At 42.4% G+C, this 20,209-nt stretch overlaps 1 protein-coding gene across 1 annotated transcript in view; it reads right to left on the bottom strand.

Moving 5' to 3' along the window:
- Positions 1–76: 76 nt before the first annotated feature.
- Positions 77–20,209, bottom strand: part of SLC22A3 (solute carrier family 22 member 3) — an 88,812-nt gene continuing 68,679 nt past the window's right edge. The window contains exons 6-11 of the mRNA XM_019663783.1: positions 15,555–15,652; positions 15,222–15,436; positions 8,893–9,001; positions 7,999–8,111; positions 4,603–4,702; positions 77–2,210 (exon numbers count right to left, since the gene is read on the bottom strand). Coding sequence (XP_019519328.1) covers positions 2,150–2,210; positions 4,603–4,702; positions 7,999–8,111; positions 8,893–9,001; positions 15,222–15,436; positions 15,555–15,652 — 696 coding nt within the window. The 3' untranslated portion in view covers positions 77–2,149. The remainder of the gene's footprint in view (positions 2,211–4,602; positions 4,703–7,998; positions 8,112–8,892; positions 9,002–15,221; positions 15,437–15,554; positions 15,653–20,209) is intronic.

Raw genomic sequence — 20,209 nt, 5'->3', positions numbered from 1 at the left:
AACCAAGACACTGTACTTAGCCACCATCTACTGCCAAACCTCAACATTTTTTAGTATTATTGTGGATGAATTTTTCCTGTCTGTGGACTGCTGGGTTCTGTAATAAGGCAACACAGTTATGACATTTGTTGAAAATAAACTCTATTTACTTTGACTTAATTATTTTTATTTTCATCATTTTCATGTTCTTCGTGCATCCTACCAATTTCAAATAGTGTAACTCTAGGCTTAAGCGGCTACGCTTTTTCTCATAAGGAATAGCTGCAGATAGGACTAAGAAGTTCCCCATAGATTTACTTTGTCAGTGAAAGACAGCTTGACACATATCTTTACTGTCTCTGTTTCTGGAGATGAATGTTATCAAAGCTGCTATGGGTATGAAGAGTCATGAGAACAAATTGTATTCTTGGGAGTGGAATCTGTAACTGATAACATGACTTTAGCCCGGCCCAGGGGACACTGGGCAGAGCTGTATCTCGGGGAGGGAACGGGGCAGTGGCATGGAATACAAGACCAGCTAAGAGTCTGAATGTTATTCTGGGTCCCATGTGGTCTAGGAATGGTGCGAAGGGCCTGTAGAGGGGCAAGGAGCATATATGGAAGGCAGGCCGTTAATTCCCGTCACTAACTGACTTCCAGGCATGCAGTAGACACTGTCACATGGAAATAGGGTTTCACAGTGACACCTGTTCCAAGGGAAGAGAAAGGATAAACGATTTTTCTTGACAATTAAAATTTTTTTATTGTTATCAGAACCAAAATATCAACTCAAAATACAATGCAAAGGTGGTAGTATCAAGGAACAGCAGTCACCCTTCAGTAAAGCGAAATGCAGAGAAAGCCAAAAGCGAGTGTGTGTGAATGGAGGGTGAACGCAGTGTTACAACCTCAAAAAGAGCCGTGTTGATTTCATGGAAAAATAAAACATTCATATTCAATTCTAATGTGTTTTAAGTATTCCGTGTTATTTTAATCCTTAAAAATGTTCATCCTGTGAAATTTTGTTTTACAATTAGCACACACGGCACATGTTGTCACGTGTTCACATAGAAATCTTCTTTCTCACAGGCAGAGTTTCCCTTTGGCGCCCATTTTGCCTGTCCATACAAAATAACTCATTAAAAAAATTCTAACTAGGATGTATACTGAATCTGAAAATATAACATATAAAATGTCAAAAAAAGATAGCTGTTTGCATTTAAGCTCCACATGTCAAAAGTCTCAGTAACAAACAAGAAAGGTCAATTCCCTTATTAATATCTATAAAGTCACTTAGAAAGTTTCTGCTAATTCTTTTAAGCATGGATATGATTGGCCTTTCTTTCAAATTAAGGTGTAAGCTACTTCCCAAAACAAGTGAAAAGTGTCAAGATTGAATGAGACTTGTCCACGTTTTTCACTCTTGACCATGGGCACCGTCACAGAACCGAACTCCCAAAAATAAATATCCCTTTATGGGTAAAATCTTAAGACCCATGAACTCATAATCCATGGGTTTTGTTCGGTGAAGAACTGGCTATGTGACCAGGTGCCACTGAAGGAGGGCCAAAACTATCCCGAGTCATCTCAGGACCAAACCTGATTTTATAAAGAATGGAGCCAAGCCCCCAAACCATACAGCAGCAGCCTGGTTCTTATTTACAGAACGAGGCCTGAGCATACCTGCGACCCAGGTGATGTAGGGCCCATGGAGCTCAAGGTGAGGAGGGAATGCCAAGGCTTGGACTGTGTGCCCCAGTCTCCTGATGAACAGCACCCCCAGTCTCCCTCCTCCCATGCATCTCAGAACACTCAGCCCGGGGCCTGGGTCCCTGGTCAGGTTAGATGACCCCGTTTCTGTACACTTTCCCCAGGTCCTTAGTTCCTCACCCTACATTCTGGAAAGAGCTGCTATGAGAATTGGGTGGGGGATTCTCTGGTCTGTCTGTGACTGATGGTCAGAGACACTGCTCCAACGTCAGAAAAAAACCTCTTACCCCAAATTATATAAACATACTCTGCATAGTTTGAATGTCTTCGTAAAGTATTGAAAACACCTGGAGCTGCACAGTGCAGCGCCGCTGACATGGACACACACGCGTCTCCGCAAGGCACGTCGGGTCCTTGGGGCGAGCCTAGCAGCTCCTCCCCTTTGTCTGTGGCGGGGGCCTCACAGATGAGAGCTGGACACGGGGGTTTTCTTTTTCCGGCCACAATGATAAGAATGTGGGCTAACAAAGCAAGGGAGAAAAGAGAAAGACCTTATGAAAGACTCTACAACTAGTTAGAAGAAACCCCTCTTGTTACTATTCAATATCATAGTTGGTTTTGATCAAATACACTCACGCATAACTTCTCATAAAAACCCAACTCAGAGGGAACAACAATAATTGTCTCCACGCCCATCTCTTACCTGTTTTCAGACCTTAGCCAGGGTTAATTAGCATTATAGCATATAAGTTCTTTATGAATTTCTACTGGTTTGGAAATGAGCTGATAATGTGAACAAATTATGCTTCATTTAACCTTCTGGAATATTCTCCTTTCTCCTGATCTTCTTACACTGCTGTGATTGGGGTGACAGGATTGGACACCCCCATCCCGACTCTGATACGAACCAAGACACTGTCCGTGATGATAACAATTAGCAAAATGTTTCTCCTTTCTGGATGAAGCAAGAACGTACTATAGAATAACACTCTAGAGGGTTTCACACAGTTTTAATACCTTTTGTAGATATCTTTTCTTGACTTAATGTTAGCTTACAAGATGGCAGGGCTTAAGGAGAATTTCCCACCTCACCCCAAGTTTCAGGTAGGATTGTTCTAGGGTGAAATGTAAGTAGAGCTTTGGGTGAGAAGTAAGCCATCACTTCACTTCCAAACAAGCACAGGGACCTGGGGTACGTCATGAGACAAACATCCACCTGTCCTCTGATTGGCCAGTCCTCTTAGCAGTCAGTCACCAGGATAGGAGCTGGGGGCTTGCTTTTGAGTACACCGTTAGGCCTTTCCTAGGAAGGTTCTGGGATAATTAATCGATCCTATTTTTCAAAATAGCATCAAGAAACAGGACAATGAAATCCAATGAAACCACTGTGTAAGTTTTAAAGGTCTGGTAAAATAATCGTGAGACACTTGGCAATGGTTGCCTGCCTCTGAGGAGGGGGATGATACCTCACTCAGTCAAAGAGCTTATGAAGAGAGAAATTTCCAATCCTACCAGGGAGATACTCATTATTTAAAAAATTCATAAGCAAGTAGGGTACAGCATAAAATAATAAAACCACACAAAACAATGGAGTCACACCTGAGCACCAGACAATATCAACCCTAGTGGTAGCACGTAGAAATTGGGAAAACTTTCCAAGCGTAGATTTCCTAGTACATGAAAAAGTGAGGGTAGAACTTGTATTACACAGTGCTGTTTTCAGTAATAAAAGAAATGACATATGTGAAACCATCAATCACATTGGTACCTAAAGAAAATATAAGTTTCTACTCTTTTCCCAATCTACAAATGAAGAAAACACCGACCATGAGGTCACTACCATTTCAGTCTTTTTATAAATATTTTTGATACATTTTTTTTTAATTGAGAGAGCCACACCCTTAATTTCTAGGCCATTATTTAAAAGGATGCTCTTTATTTTTTAAATTAGCTGTTAAGTTAGTTTTTTTTAATTACACAAATAATGCAAGACCATGTATTGTAATTTTTTAGAAATCAGACAATAAAGAAGTGTGTAGAGTATAAAAGTAATATCTTCCCTTCCACACACCACTTCCCTGTCTGTTTCCATCCCCACAGGGTATGTATTATTATTTTAGTTATTTTCCTCTAAATTCTTATATTCATATTCCCTCTTTCTGCCTTATTAATGAAATATTTCAAACAGAGCAAATTAGAATTCGCAAAATGTGAATTTTTGATGATATAACAAAAATATATTTCATATTTATATATTGGTTGGATATTAACTTTCCCTGCACACCATGTAGACATCAGTCTCCAAAATTCAATCTCTTCCTCTCTCTCTCCCCCACTTCTTTCTATCTGTTTACCTGTCTCTATCATATATCATCTGTCTATCATCTATCTTTCCATCTAGCTACAGAGAGGAATTTCTATTGGTTTTAGTTTTAAATAAATACTATATAACACATGGTTTAGTGACTTTTTACTTTGTGTTCCATCTTGGAAATCTTCCCATGTCATTCCCCATAGATACACCTCAATTCTTTAAATCTCTGTATAGTAATCCATATCATGAATATGTTATCATTTTCACAATCAGTTGCCCATAGATGCACATTGAAGTTATTTCTAGCTTGCCAGCTCATCAATCCCTTTCCTGTAGATTGCCTCTGAGTTTTAACACCTTACTTGGAAATGTTTCCCTCTTCATACCCATATGTTAAAAATAATATATATTCTTTTATAGCTTTTTTTTTTTACATTAACCTTTTACATCTACTTTGAATTTTTTTTGTGGAAGGTGTGAGATGGGGATTTGATATTATTTTTCCCCATGGGTATTCAGTTTTCTCAATACCAACCATTTCCCAGTGGTTTGTTTGAAATACTGCTTTTGTTTGAGATGTGCTGAATATCATACAATACCTGCGAAGTTTTTCTACATCATCCACTGTCTCTGGCAAGGCAATGCCCTTGGTTTCAGGCAAAAGCATCACAAGGCCACCGCAGACAGATGCCAGGATACCTACGGAATCAGGAGAGGCGTCAGCCACCAGGAACACACAGCCCGCCCCTTGGCCCTCTGGCTCACTCTGGAAGCATCTGTGCTCACTTACCTTAACTAGCGACCCTCTGGTGACCCTAACCAGCTCCCCCGTTTTCCTCTACCACAATTTCTTCACATTCCTCTAACCCTGTGCAGTCCCATTGCCCCTGACTCCAGGTATACATTTGTTCATTCACTATTGAACAATGATTAATTGAGTGCCTAGTAAGTGCCAAGCATCCAGAGAAGACCTCATCTCCTACTTCAGGGGGGAAACAGAAGCCACTAGAAGGGAGCCCCTTCAGCTTCCGTTTAGTGACTAGAATGTCACTGCCCCCCCACTCCCATCCTCCTCTGCCATGTTACACCATAAGACTTGTCCCCACTTCTGCCCACCAGCCGTCTCTTAGTCTTTTCTGGGCTTCTCACTATAGTGGTTAATCCTCTCTTCCAACCTTTAGCCCACCGGTGGAAGCACTGAAACATACTCAAATCTCTCATCTTTAAGGGCCCTTCTATCAACCTCAAATTACCTTCCAGTTACCATCCTCCCTTATTCTGTTCTTCAGAGTTGAAGTTCTTAAAACATTGTCCCCTCCTATTTTCTGCACATGTTATTCTAGTGGTATGCTGGTGATTGTCTCCAGAAAAGAAAGCTCTGATTTGTAGCATCTGCCAATTTCCATAGTGTGAATACTCCCACCATGTGGACATTTCAAACTACCGATGTGACATCGCTGAACGAAGCACTGGGAAGCGGGGTGCAGTAGCACGCTGTTGTATAGGGTTCCCACCATAAGGATACGGAAACATAAATAGCCTCTAGAACACAGATAACGGTAAATGTAAATGAATTAGGAACTGATGAGTTTTGAGTAGTCATTATCTGTTTTTAGTACATTTTATATACTTTAGCTTTTAATAATGGCTCTGTTTAACACCTGCCTCAAACATTCTTGAAAATTCAACAGTTGGCCCTGGTGGGCCGTGCGAGTCAGCTCCAGCACCACTGTGAGTCATGTCCCAGCTCCAGTGTGGGTTCCGCCCAGGGTGCTCCCTGCCACCCTGCTCCAGGCAGATCACCAGTTGCCGCCTGCTGCCATGGGCACTGCTGCTCAGTCCTTGCTGCTGGGGAGGTGCGGGTCTCCCCACCTCCACCCCGGCCTCCCTGCTGCGTTCTCTCTGGCTTCCCTCCGGCCCCGCTCACATTCCTTCTCGCTCCCTTGAGCCACTCCCCTCCCTTTGCCTCTCCTGTCACTTTGTCACTCCTCACGGCTCTGTCTTGGGTCTCTTCGTCCCTCTCACTCTGTCCTATATCCTTAAGGGGTCCTGGTCACTCCCAGAGTGCCCGTGGTTATGTTCACTCACATGCCTTCCAAATTGTTATCAATAAGCTGCACTTCTCTCCTTAGCTCAGCCCTGTCCAAGCCTGCTGGTTTCTCATGGTTTGTTATAGGCCCTTCATACCACAAAGGGCCCAAACAGAGTTGCTCCGTGTCCTCCGCAGACCTGCTCCTCTGGTGGCCACTAAACTCGTGTCTGTGCTGTCATCTAGAGTTGTCCCAGGCAGGAATTGGGGCTTCCCATCTGCTGCTCCCACTAGCCCCCACCCATCAATCATCCCGTCTTGTTAACTTGACTTCTACTGGGTTGTCGGAAAAGTCATGACATATTTTTTCTCTGTTTCTCACTGCAAAAATGCGTCATGACTTTCCCGACAACCCAGTAATATATGTTTTGAGTCTATGCTCTCCACAGCACTCCCACTGTCATCACCTTCAACCCAGCCATTACGGTCTCTTACCTGACTACAACCACATTCTTTTAATTGTCTCGCCCCTAGCATTGTCCCCCTCCAATTCATTTGCATATCTGCCACCATAGTCATATATTTCTAAAATGCGAATCTCACTGTCAACCTCACCTGCAAACTCTGCAATAGCTTCCCACTGCTGTTTGGGTAAAGAGTAAACCCTTGGTGGTCTGGCCCCAGCCCACCTCCCAGCTTCGTCGCCAGGTCCCACCTCGCACGTGCGTGGCATTCTGTCCTTTAGCCACCTGGCTGTTGCCGCAGGCCTTCCCACTGCCTGTGGTGCCAGCCCACCCTTCCCACGTGCATAATTTCTACTCATCTTCTGATCTCAACCTAGACATTCTTCCTTCCTCCCTGACCTCTCCTCAGCTCAATGGGGTTAGCATTCCCAGTGATGTGCTCTCATAGCACCCTTTCCTTTCAGCATTTATCACACTCTGAAGCGACTGATGGCTTGGACAATTGGCTCTCTCTGTGCAGGAACAGCCTGCAGCAGTGGCCAGCCTACCCAGCACTCACTGAAGGCCAGGCCACAATCTTGAATAAACGGGGTCCTAAACCACTCACTCCATCTTGGTTGAACTGTGGCCCTCACCTTCCTCTCTCACGCTGGCTACAGAATCAATGCTGATTATCAGTTCCCGTGAAATAATTTGAAACGATCTTTTGTTGGTTTAAAAGCTCACTTTATATCCCTAGCACTGTTAGGAATTTTGCATTCCTCAGCTTGGATGTCCTCATGGACTCAACCTTTTCATTGTGATTTGAATTGCTGAGCAATGAATGAAAAAGGAAGTGGAGGTGGAGGGAAGTTAGATGAGGCATCCTCCAGTCCTGTATGCATCCTTTCTTGCTGAGGACTGGAGAGGGCGTGAGGTCCAGGCAGAAAGGTTGGGACAGCACTTGAGAAGCACTGGACTGAAGTACCTCACGGCCCCTCCCAACACTATGATTCTGCCCTTTCATGAGTTCTAGGAAGATTGGAGGTAAGAAGGGGGGGGGTCTGACCCTGAGGGGCAGCAAAGAGGTTATGTTGGCTGTGTGAGGCATGTGTCCTCTGTTCTTTCAACATCACATGTTTCGCATCAAAGCAAATAAAGATGTGATATGGATATAGAACACTTAATACAATTGGCTTTTAGGCTTCTTTTAATCAGACTAAAGGTCCAATTTGGTCCCCTGAAAATTATGGGCCTTTAATTATCCCAATTGTCATAATAAAGTTTTGTAGTAGTTGACTTTAATTCAGAACCCGAACAAAGAATGCTAAATTGAACACTGTTCCTCACATGTATATAAAAATATACAGTACATTTAAATCATTTAGAATGTCCCATTTCATTGTAATCAGATTGGCTCCCCAAAACTGAAACAGTTGATATAAAAATATTAAGTGCATATCATTAATATAAAACCTAATAATGTGGACGAATGCATTTAAGAATATCAAGTGAGTTCTTACCAAAGATGATAAGAGGCAGTTCCAGCCAAATGGCCGCTAGCCGGAAGAGCAGAAAAGGGGCTATGATTCCCCCAAAATCACATAAACCTGAACAGAGCGAAACTCCGAAGTTTCTGTAGATACAAAAAAAACCAACAACATTGTTTTAAATGAAAAATATTTACGTAAATTCAAGATAAGCAAACTAAATAACAAAGAAATTATAACAGTATCTTTCCGCTATGGTTTTTAATTTTGCAAACAGCTGCTCTCTCATACCCTAAGCAAACCATTTGCATTCGGCACCATTCCACATCTGGGGGGAACACTGAGTCCCAGCGAGGCTAGCAAGGCGGTCTACAAGGCTGGGACTCATTCTGCCATCAGCAGCTCATGACCAGCCAGCGCCACCGCCACGCCACTCTGGCACCCTAGCCAGACAGTGAGCTGTGCCGTGGACATTATCACAGGAAAGGAGGCCACCACACACTAGCGCCTGAACACTGTTCCATTTTGTCCAGCGCTAACTGGCTGCTCACAGCCATGAGATGTGGAGTGTGGTCAGAACCGAGGCTGTGGACTGTAACCTGGGCGTTGCTGATGAAGACAGGCTTAACCCCCACCTAAGCAAGCGCACAAACTAGCCAGATTTTCTGATTCCAAGTCCAGTGCCTTTCCACTAAGCCATGGCTGTGTCTGAAGATACTGGCACAAGAAATATTTCTGTCACTAAATATGGAGGAAAGCAACGTAGAAAGCAGCTACAACTCAAAGCATATTGTCTTTACTGGCTGAATTCAGTCCAGGCTAATATGTCACCAAGCTAAGGAAACTATTTCACGGTCTTTAAGTCAATTCAAAACATTTGGCTGCAGAATTACTTAGAAGAAACCATGACATGTATGTTGGAATTACCGTAATGTTGTTGGGTACAATTCTGAATTTACCAAATAAACAATTTCAAAGGCCATGGTTATCCCCAGTCGTCCCAGGGTAGCAACCGTGGTCCTCAGCCATGGTATCCCTGCAAACACAGAAAGCGTGGGAGGCAAGAGTTAGGGGTCTTTTCAACAAAGTTTTAAAAACTTTGAAAGGCATGTGCTTAAGTGTTCTCCCACCCCTTCGTCTTCCCAAATTTTAAGCACAAATGATCAATACCTTCTAATATTGTAGCCAAATTTCAACAGCAACAACCCCCACCAGGATGCTAGCTGATGTTTCGGGGTGCCAGCTGCCTTTCTGAGCAGCGTTAGATTATAGATACACTCAAGAACCATTTGTTGAGTGGCCACAACATTGAAAACAACATTCCGTGCCCAGCACCCTGGCCTTGTTTCTGGAAGGCAGCCTTCGCGTGTGCCCCGGAGAACCATCACCACCGTCTGTCTGCTGCCCGTTTGTCCTTCCTGTTCAGGCCCCTTAGCGATAACACACAGAACAGCTGTCCCAACAGACCAGGAATGATCCAGAAACAAAGCTGCCTTTGGTTTCTAGGGAGCAGCCATGCTTTGAGGACTGGGACTTGGGGGAGGGGAGCATCTATGCCATGTGTTGTCACTAAAATATACGCCACTCACGATCTTCCTCATCCCAATCTTGCTACTTCCCCCATGAAATTATCAAAGAATCAGAGGAGCCTGATTCTTAAATACTGGTTGGCTCCTTGATTTAAAAATGAGCTGTTTTAACCCTCAGTTCTTCCTCTGTGTCTCTGAGACTATCTCCATCCACTTCTCCCATCCATTCAGCTCCTTAGAATCCACGTATAAGTGAGATCATATGATATTTGTCTTTCTCTGACTGACTTATTTCACTTAGCATAATGTTCTCTAGTTCCATCCATATTGTTGCAAAGGGTACTATTTCCTTCTTTATAGCTGAATAATACTCCATTGTGTAGATGTACCAAAGTTTCTTAATCCAGTCATCTACCGATGGGCATTTTGGTTGTTTCCAAGTCTTAGCTATTGTGAATAGTGCCGCAATGAACATAGGGGTACATATATTTTTTTGGATTAATGTCTTGGGATTTTTTGGATAGATACCTAAGAGTGGGATTGCTGGTTGCTAGTAGGGAGGGGGTGGGGATGAAGGAGAAGGGGAAGGGATGAGACAATACAATTGGGTAATTGTAATTTGGCCGCAGGGATAGAAAAAGACAGTTCGAGGAATACAATCAATAATGTTGTAAGCATTTCTTAGGGGGCCAGATGGACCCATGTCCTTTTGGAGAGTCCACTTCATAGTTGATGTAGAGGCCTGACGACCGCATTGTATTCCTGAAACTGATGTTGAATAATACTGTATGTCAACGATAATTATATATACATATATAACCTCGGGACATGGAGTAGAGTGCGGGAACGGACTCAATGGAATTGTAATAGATAAGCATGATATCGGGGGTGGGAGGGCAGTGGATGGGGGGAGGGGGGTTGTTACTTTGTGAGGGTGAAAAGGGTAACTATTGCATTGTTCTGTACACCTGAAACTAACAATAAAAAAATTTTAAAAAAAATGAGCTGTTTTAGGGCTGCTCTGGTTGTACGAGGAAACTCTTTAATGGGAAACGCCAAGTGTTCTTTATTAAACATCTTCTTTCTTTTGTGTTTTAAGGGAAGAAGGAATAAACCATTTCCATTCTAAAAAGTCAATGATCCAGACTTCTCGAGCTGTGGCGTTTATGCCGTCCCCTCCTAGAGGACTGGGTGTGAGGGCACGTGACCGCATGAACAAGAGGGTACCCGGCCTCCTGACCAAAGCGAAGGGCGTTCAGCACATGTCTGACTTCCATCCTAGAAAATGAAACCTGTCCCTTTTATACTCATACTTATTTATGCTCACTCAGCACTGAATGCCCCTTTTGTCACCTAGACTTATTGCACTTTTCCTGAATATACAATGATGGGGTAGAAAAGTAGGCACGGGTGAGGAGTTGAAAGAAGAGAATCAAGCTCAATAGATTTGCGCATGTTCTTGCTAAAGAATGTTTAACAAATCAAAAACTGTAAAGCCCACTAAATAAAACAATTGCCTAGGAGGGCAAGCAGAGAAAAAGACGGTTCAAGAGTCCAGATCATTGCTGGGAGGCCCCAGTTGATGACGTTTAGGTTGCAAACTGGCCGTACGTGATGTTTTTCTCAGATGAGAACATCTTAAGCAGCTCTCACCTTAACAGTTACATCACAGAAGGAGGAATATCAGGGCTGTGCTGATACACTGGGCCACCATCTGCTCTGGCACAGAACAATTGTAAACAAGTGTTTTATTTAGGCTGTATTTTTTCATGAAGGCTGGGGAGGGAGAGTAGGAAATGCATTCCACCCCTTCCTTTGGTGAGCAGGTGGTACGGGGCCAGGTGCCCGGGAACGGAATGTGGGAGCCATTGCCCAGATTCTCTGGGTCCTGGCCCAGCTGGGCAGCCTCCCTTTGCTCTCAGGCTGCAAAGAAAAATGTTGCCTGCTAATGTGGAAATAACTTGATTATCCAAGTTAGGCTCTTTCTTAAATTATAGGGTTTTTCTACTGAATCAAGATTGCTCTATTAGTGAGTCACACTGACAACTTCAATGACAATTTAAGTTTACAACTGAGGCTAGGACAGTTGGCTAGAAAGAACTCACAAAAACCAAGAAATCAAATTATGCACACATACATGAAAAACACATGGCTAGCTCAGTGAGTACAGCTAACTAGTTAATTCAGAAAAACGCTCAGAAAATGCTGTCAAGTTGACACCCTTGAGAAGATACGGTTGATCCTACATGCAGCAGATCCTCAGGACATGCTGACCTTAATCTGAAAGACCCTCAACTCATTCCAAGCAGTAGAAGCCAGTAGTTAACCACACTTACACCAGGACAGAGCTACTGTGGAAGTGTGTAACAGAAGACCCAAAGGCACTGCACTGTTTATCAACTAAAGGGTGAAATGAAAACAAAACAATGTATTAGAAAGTGTAAATGACATGTGACTATTACATATGCACACAAAACCTTGTGGTCATCCCAGTAGTGTGCCAAGTTCATGGTGGAGTGGCAATAGATCCCTTTTGATCAATGACCAAAACACCATAAGACAATTTTAAAATAAGGACTGAAGCTGAATCTGTCTTCCACAGAGTCATGAAAACACAGAGAAAGAGGGTCCCTCTTACCCAAACTGCGAGGTTTGTAACCATCCTAAATAAACTCAAATTAAAGATGGCAGACGGGGATGGATAAAGAAAGCTCTTTATTTTTCAGACTTTGATTAGAGTTCAAAAATTCAGATCAAAAGCACTGAGTCTTAGATGAGGATATCTACAGTCAGGAAGACTATTTATTTTTCCAGAACTTCGTTCTTCAGATCATGAAAAGTTGTGTGGAGTGGAGGGAAAGCCGGTTAAACTGTTGTCTGTGAGATAATTTTACAGCTGATCCCTAAAAGGCTAATGGTCATTCCCCACAGGAGTGTTGTCCTGTGGACGACATCGAAAGTGACTGAGAGGAAAAGTATTTCAAATGTTAGCTGAGCAGCCCTAGTAACCAAGTCCCAAAGCTCCTCAATGTGGATCTAAGGACCATCAACTCCAGTGAGGAACCTCTGTGAGTATTCGGTACTCACAGGGAACATTAGGGATTTGAAACATTCTTGCCAATCATGATGGACCCGTGACTATAAAAGCAGCCGAATCTGCAGAATATACACATAAAATGTGTCCAAAATAAGAGCAATTAGTTTTCAACATTGCTAAGAACAACTCTAAAGCTTAAAAATGGGAAGTTCTATCTACAAAATAAAACTGACCAGACCAGAAAAGTCTATTCTCTGCCCGTATTTTCCAATACGTGAAAGTGTCTCTACACAATAGCTTGGCTCCCACCCACCTAGTTACGTCATCATTGGTTTGGACATAAGTCTTGTATGCTTTCTGGGGTCATGCTGAATGCAGCACACATTAAAACCATCCCAAGCAGCCTAGGGCCAGAGAAAATCTTCCAGCATAACGAATACATCACAAAATGCTGGGCCACACAGCATCATTAATCTTTCTCCCCAGTTTCCTAATTTCATATGCAATGAATACTTAATTCCTATTCCATAGGTGATGGGAACAGAACACCCTGTCTTAGGGAACTCCATTTTTAAATTAAACCCACAACCATGCAGTGCCAAAGTAAAACAGGAAGAACAGTGGAGTCTCCACTGTTCCCGATTTGTCACCCTTCCACTTAAATTGTACATAGCCGCTGAGGACAGGAATTATGTCCTGTCTTTTCACGGCTTATCCCCACTCCTGGTTTAGCAGTGGTGGTTAATAGATACCAAATAGGCATGCACTGACCGATATCTGTTATACAGATCCGCGACTCTTAGAATGTGTTAACTCATTGTAGTGGGTTGAATAATGTCCCCCCAAATTCATACCCACCCAGAACCTCAGAATATGATTTTATTTGGAAAAAAAGGACTTTAAGAGGGAAAAGTTAAGACACAGAGATACAGAGAGAAGAAGGTCATGTGAAAATGGAGGCAGAGACTGAAGCGAGACCAAGCAACACTGGTGACCACCAGGACCTAGGAGAGGTGTGGACCAGATACTCCCCAGGACCTCTGGAAGGAACCCATCCTGCCAGCAAACACAAGGAGATGGAGCAGACCGGAGGGATCTGCACCCACAGCCTTCAGAGAGAGGCTGGCCCTGTGACACCTTGGTTTCCAGCCTCCAAGACTGTGAGAGGATAAATTTCTGTTATTTCCAGCCATGCAGTTTGTGGTACTTGTTACTGCAGCCCTAAGAAACTAATACACTCAAGGAAAATGAGATAAATGTGGCCTGTGAGTTCTGTCAATTACCAACCATTCCAATATGATAGACGACTTCACGTCTTTTTTTCTCCTTCTGTTCTGAAGATAAGCATTTCTGTAATTTTATTTAAATAGGGCTTATCTGATGTTTTGGGACTTCATAAACTTCATATAATTAATACATTCACCTGTAAATATGAGTGTTTTCACTTCTACAGTGTTATCATTTCTTTCCTGGTCCTAGAAAATTCTCAAAAAAAAAAAAAAAGGACAGCCTGTCTTGTGCTGACACAAAGGACTACCAGAAAATCCAGCTGTCCTTGTAACCCTCACCCCACATGCCCTGGAACACAGAATTAACTTGCTCTAATTCACACATTCCCTGGGAGTCTGAAGGCTCCCTCGGTCAGCGTTTGCTGTGTCCTAAGCAGAGATAATCTGGTTGTGTTAACAGTGCATTTGGAGTCACCTGCAACCTCCATACGTGCACCAGTCATCAATTCCTGACAAACCTAACTCTGAAACATCTCTGAATTTACCCCTTCCCATCCTGGCCTGACTGCCACCATCTTAATTTGTGCTCTCAGCATCTCTCCCTGTCACTGTCCAAACCGCTACAGCTAGGAATAGGCCACCCTTCTCCTTTCGAAGCTCACGGCACCATAGCAAGCTCCTGGCATAGCCTGTGAGGCCGGTCACCACTGGTGACAGGCACTCCATCAGTCTCCTTACCTGGGTAGTCCAGTGATAACAATGAATGTTCGGTCCTTGAACCCTCAGAAGTGATTCCCACTTCTGAGAATGACACTCTACTTTGGAGAAATCGCTGCCACCCTTCCCTTCTGTCTGGCCCATTTCTTTTCCTTCTTCGTTCATGCCTGGTTCTCACCCCTGGGAAGCTTTTCCTGACTACCCCATGGATTCATGACTCCTCACACCTCTTTATTTTGATTTTTTTGCTATTTCTAAATCTTGTAAATAATTTTATTATTTCAGTCATCAGTGTGAGCTGTGAGAGGATTAAAATATCTTTATCCCTTACTAGGTTGTGAGCTTTTCAAAGTCAAGAACTGTATCTTTCTTTCTTAGTGGCCTCCGTGTCTCTCCTGGGGGTTGGCTACATGGCTGGTGCTCAGAAAACAGCTTAAGCATTGTCAATGCTATCATAACAGTAAGTCAGATAAAGGTGCTCAAAAGTAAAGTGCATCACTGCACACTAGCTTTTACTCAATATCTAGTTCATCCACCAACGAGCCTAAAAGTGAACCAAACAGAAAAGTCTATAGAACTAATCTCTTACACTCAGAAAACTGAGTGACATCACGAACGCATGCCTGGCATCAAGATTTTGATGCAGTGGTATGTTTTCCAAGGACAAGAGTTTCCCTATTGATTATTTTTATTTACAATTGTTTTCAAGTTCTCAGCTGCCAAACCCACTTGGAGGACAGTTACCTTCTGGTAAGAACGCCGTGACGAGACACGCCACTCCTGCCACTATGTTGCTGGCCGCAAAGGGAAGGCGGCGTCCAAAACGCTCAATGGTCAGTAAGATCAACAGGGCTCCTGGCAGCTCCACGACTCCCGAGATAAAAAAGTCGATATAAAGGTTACCTCCTACGATCCCCAAGCGCATGACGAGTCCTTGATAGACCACTGCACTGGTGAACCTGGAGCAACAATGAAAGACAAGGGAGAGGAAGTAAGAGATGACGTCAACCTGGCCAGAAGGAAGGCTGCAGTGGAAATTTGACACAAGCTTTTGAATCCATCACAAGTCAAACTTACCAAGCAAACATAAGTATAAGTGTGCACTTCCTCATTTGGGGAGTTCTCACCAGATCTAAAAAGGATGGATTACTAACTTCCTCATCTGTAACAGTGATCTATACAAGAGAAGCAGATTTCAGTAGCAATATACAGCAAGAAACACCTGCATATTATAGATTTGTCATTGACCAGATTCCAAGCTACCGAATCAAATTATCTTACTGAACTGACCCGGGTCTCTCACTATGACATCTCAAAACCTGAGGATGAAAAGGGTGATCCTCTAGCCTTTTTAATAAGTCAAATTCACAGAGATGGGGGGGGGGGGTTCCTGCCCTGAGAATCTCGTCCTAGGCTAATATCAGCAGTACTGCGTCCTAAACTGCTCTGAGTAAACAAGGAAGAAAGGTGTGCTCTAAAGTCAGGTACATTTGTGCATTTATTAAGCTGGAGAAAACTAGCGTACAAGTGGCAAAAGCGGGTAGGATCCAAATAAGTGTTTCTTAGTCTATTAAATCCTCAAACCTTATGTTGAGAAATGAAATAACGTTAAGTTCAAGAGCAAGCATGGCACCAAAGGTTTCATTTTGCTTCTGTCCGTCTAGCACGGTTTTTGATCCAGGAAAATTCGGCTCATCACTTTTTGGCCACCCAAGAAGTTGGTCTTTTCCTTAATTCAATTAAACCAAGGTTGCTGCTTGCCTCCTGTGTGTAAAGCATGATAAAGGAAATAATGCCGAACAATACACCCTCCATAACCACAGCTCCTTCCAAAGTAAGCGTAACACAATTCCCTGAGTGACGACGGTTTCACATTTCCATGTGCTTGGACATTCTGTGACCTCTGCTCAGAGGGCCCTTAGGCCTCCTCAGTCCTGATTTCACCTCTGCTGGGAGGTCTTTCCTAACCTCAGGCTGAACTGATGACTCCAATCTGCGCCTCTACTCACCAGACCTCTGTCATTGCTACTACACAGCACGTGCCCTATGGGAGCTTTTTTCAAGGTCAGGGACCATGTTGTCCAAGCAAAGAGGCTGGTGTTCAACCAATGTTTGGTGATGACTGAAGGTTGAAACAAGAAGTCAAGTGTGCTAGCCACGTCTGTCCCCTCAGAGTGCTGCCTTCAGCCTTTGTCCTTCTATTAAGTGAGAACCCTGACTCCTAAAGATAAGACCCTACTATCTGTTTCAGATCTGGCCCAAGTTGAGTGTAAACCTGGGCAAATTTTCCCAAGCCTTTGAGCCAAAAGTCTCTCTATCAGTAGTCACAGGACTCTGAGTAAATTGACACTGATAGTTACATATCAATCATCTTTTCTAAATAATATACTCACTGGGTCAACCAAAGCTTGATATCTCCTGCCTATGCCTACTCCAGGGAAAGTCACACACATGAAGGCTGCAAAATGCATGCCTTTAGATCACTTTCTTTACCAAGACACATATTTTTCACTTTTTAATATCTCTTAATTTGGGATGTGTCCTACAACTGAGCTGGTAAGAAAGAAAGACAGTTTAAATAGCATGAATTTTCTTATTTAGTGGTACATAAAGTGACAGTGTGTCTTAAAATCAATAGTGTCTTTGAGTCCATGAAATAGTTTCCATGACGATGCTTGTGGAAGACTGCTAATTGTTTCCACCATCCATTCTTTCCTTCTCCCTTTTGATAACAGAATCCACTGAATTTTAGTCAGGTACATTCTAGCCTCTCTTTCAACTCTGGGTGGCCCTATCAGTGGGATCTCAGCAATGAGGTGGGAATGGAAGCCATGCGTACAAGTTCTTGTTCCCATCCTTTAAAAGGAAATGGCTTGCTGTGCATTTACTGTCTTCCCCTTCCTGGGGATGGAAGAAGATGCTGGCAAACCAGCTTCCATCATACAACCTATTGCAGGTGATGCTGGAGAAACAAGACAAATAGAACCCGGGTTCTGGAAGGTCTCACAGAGCAGAGCTGCCCTACCTTGCTAGGCTACTGACCTCTGGATGGGCACGTTAGAGAGAAAAACACTTATCCCTTTTTTTTATCACTTCATTTTTTGGGTCTCCGTTTCAGCAACAAGTTGACCTGTACCCTACCTAACACATGGCTATTAAGATGTTCCCTGAGCTATTCTTCTAAATTTTAAGACCCCAGTGAAGGATTTTTTTTTCTTACCTTCACTTTCGCTGCTCCAAAACTAAGACAGGAATACCAAAAGTGGAAGATAAGAACTTATTATATTATGACAATATATTATTATATGGTTTGTTATCAAAATGTTTTCCATAGTTTCTATATATTGCCCATATTAAAATAGCAAACTTCTATGGAGTATGTATTTGTTAGCTTCTGGGCTCAGTGCTTTACATGGATCATTTCATCTAATTTTCATCAAAACTCTGTCAAGTTAGTATAATAGTTCCCCCTTATCTGTGGTTTCACTTGCCACGGTTTCAGTTTCTTGAATCAACCGGAGTCCGAAAATATTAAATGGAAAATTCCAAACATAAGCAACTCATAGGTATGAGATGGTGTGCCATTCTGAGCAGTGTGATGAAATCTCTTGCTGTCCCACTCTGTCCCACTCGGGGCATGAATCACCCCTTTGCCCAGTGTCTCCACACTGTAGACACTCTCTGCCCATCAGTCACTTAGTAGCCGGCTCGGTTATCAGATCGGCTGTCACGGTGTCGCAGTGCTTGCATTCAAATCACCCTTATTTTACTTACTAATGGCCCCAAAGTACAGGAGTAGTGATGCCGGTGCTTCAAATATGCCACAGAGAAGCCATAAAGTGCTTCTTCTAAGTGAAAAGGTTAAGTCCAGAACAGTAAGATATTTTGAGAGAGAGAGAGAGAGAGAGAGACAGACAGACAGAGAAAGAGAGAGAGAAAGCGCTCATTTACATAACTTTTAGTACAGCATATTATAATTGCCCTATTTTATTATTAGTTATTATTAATCTCTTAATGTGTCTAATTTATAAATTAATCTTTATGATAGGTATGAATGCATAGGACAAAACATAGTATGTATAGGTTTTGATACTATCCGCGAATTTAGGATCTTGGAACAGATAAGGGGGAACTACTGTACTTTTATTAATCCCATTTATAAATAAGAAAAATAAGGCTTAGGACATTAAATATTAAATAGCAGGAAGGTAGCCGAGTCAGGATTTGAAGTGAGCCAGTTGATGGAGATCCTATGTTCTTAATCCCCACACTTCACTGCTAAATATATAGAAAGCTGTCTTTTCTAGAAAACTTCTTTGTAGTTGATGGTCACTTCTATAGATTTTTAAAGAAGGATATCATGTACTTGACCAAAAATATAATCTTTAGTTAAAACACTGTTTTATGGAAAAGTCAGATTTGACTAAAATAATTTAGATAAATTAGATTTGGCTAAGATAATTGAGATTTTGGAAATTTGAATTTCAGGGTCAAAACCACACATAACATGAGGGCAGTTTCCCTCCATGGAAATGTCAATTATCCCAGCAACTCATTCATTTTCTTTTTTTCTTTCTTTCTCTCTTTCTCTTTCTTTCTTTCTTTCTTTCTTTCTTTCTTTCTTTCTTTCTTTCTTTCTTTCTTTCTTTCTTTAAGATATTTATGAAAATATAGCTAAAATACAACATTATACCAGTTTCAGGTGTATGTCATAGTTATTCAACATTTATATACCTAAAGAAGTGATCACCATAAGTCCAGCAACCATCTGACACTGTATCACATTATCACAATATTCTTGACTCTATTCTGTATGCTGTACCTTACATCCCCATGACTTATTTGTTTTATACCTGGATATTTGAACCTCTTATTCCCCTTCCCCTTCCTCCCTCCCTTTTTAATTTTTGACATTCAATATTATTCTATATTAATTTCAGGTGTATAGTACAGTGGTTAGACATTTATATAATTTAAGAATGATCCCCCTGACTAGTCTAGTACCCACCTGGCACGATACATAGTTATTATCCTATTATTGACTATATTCCCTGTACTTTACATCCCCATGACTATTTTGTAACTACCAATTTGTACTTCTTAATCCCTTCACCTTTGTCACCCTGCCCCCAACCCTCCTCCCATCTATCACCTCTGTTAGATCTAGTACCCATCTGACACCATACACAGTTATTACCATATTGTTGACTGTATTCCTTATGTTACACCCTACATCCCCATGACTACTGTGTAACAACCAGGTTGTACTTCTTAATCCCTTCCCCTTTTTCACCCACCCACAAACGCCCTCCCATCTGTAAACCATCAAAATGTTCTCTGTATCTATGAGTTTGTTTCTGTTTTGTTTGTTTGTTTGTTTTGTTCTTTAGATTTCACACATAAGTGAAATCACATTGCATCTGTCTTTCTCTGTCTGACATAGTCCACTCAGCACAATACCCTCCAGGTCCATCCATGCTGCCACAGATGGCAAGAACCCGTTCCCTTCCATGGCTGAGCAATATTCATACACACACACACACACACACACACACACACACCTCCTCTTTATTCATTCATCCATTGACAGACACCCACGCTGCCTCCACATGGGGGCCATTGTAAACAATGCTGCAATGGACATATGGATGCACATGTGCCCTTGAAGTAGCGTTTTGGGTTTCTTAGGATAAATACCCAGAAATGGGATTACTGAGTCCTTCTTTGTCTCT

Source organism: Hipposideros armiger, unplaced genomic scaffold (genome assembly GCF_001890085.2).
Source record: "Hipposideros armiger isolate ML-2016 unplaced genomic scaffold, ASM189008v1 scaffold_404, whole genome shotgun sequence".
NCBI classification, from domain to species: domain Eukaryota; kingdom Metazoa; phylum Chordata; class Mammalia; order Chiroptera; family Hipposideridae; genus Hipposideros; species Hipposideros armiger.
Note: the sequence above shows the minus strand (reverse complement) of the source record. Positions and strands in the feature narration are given on the sequence as shown.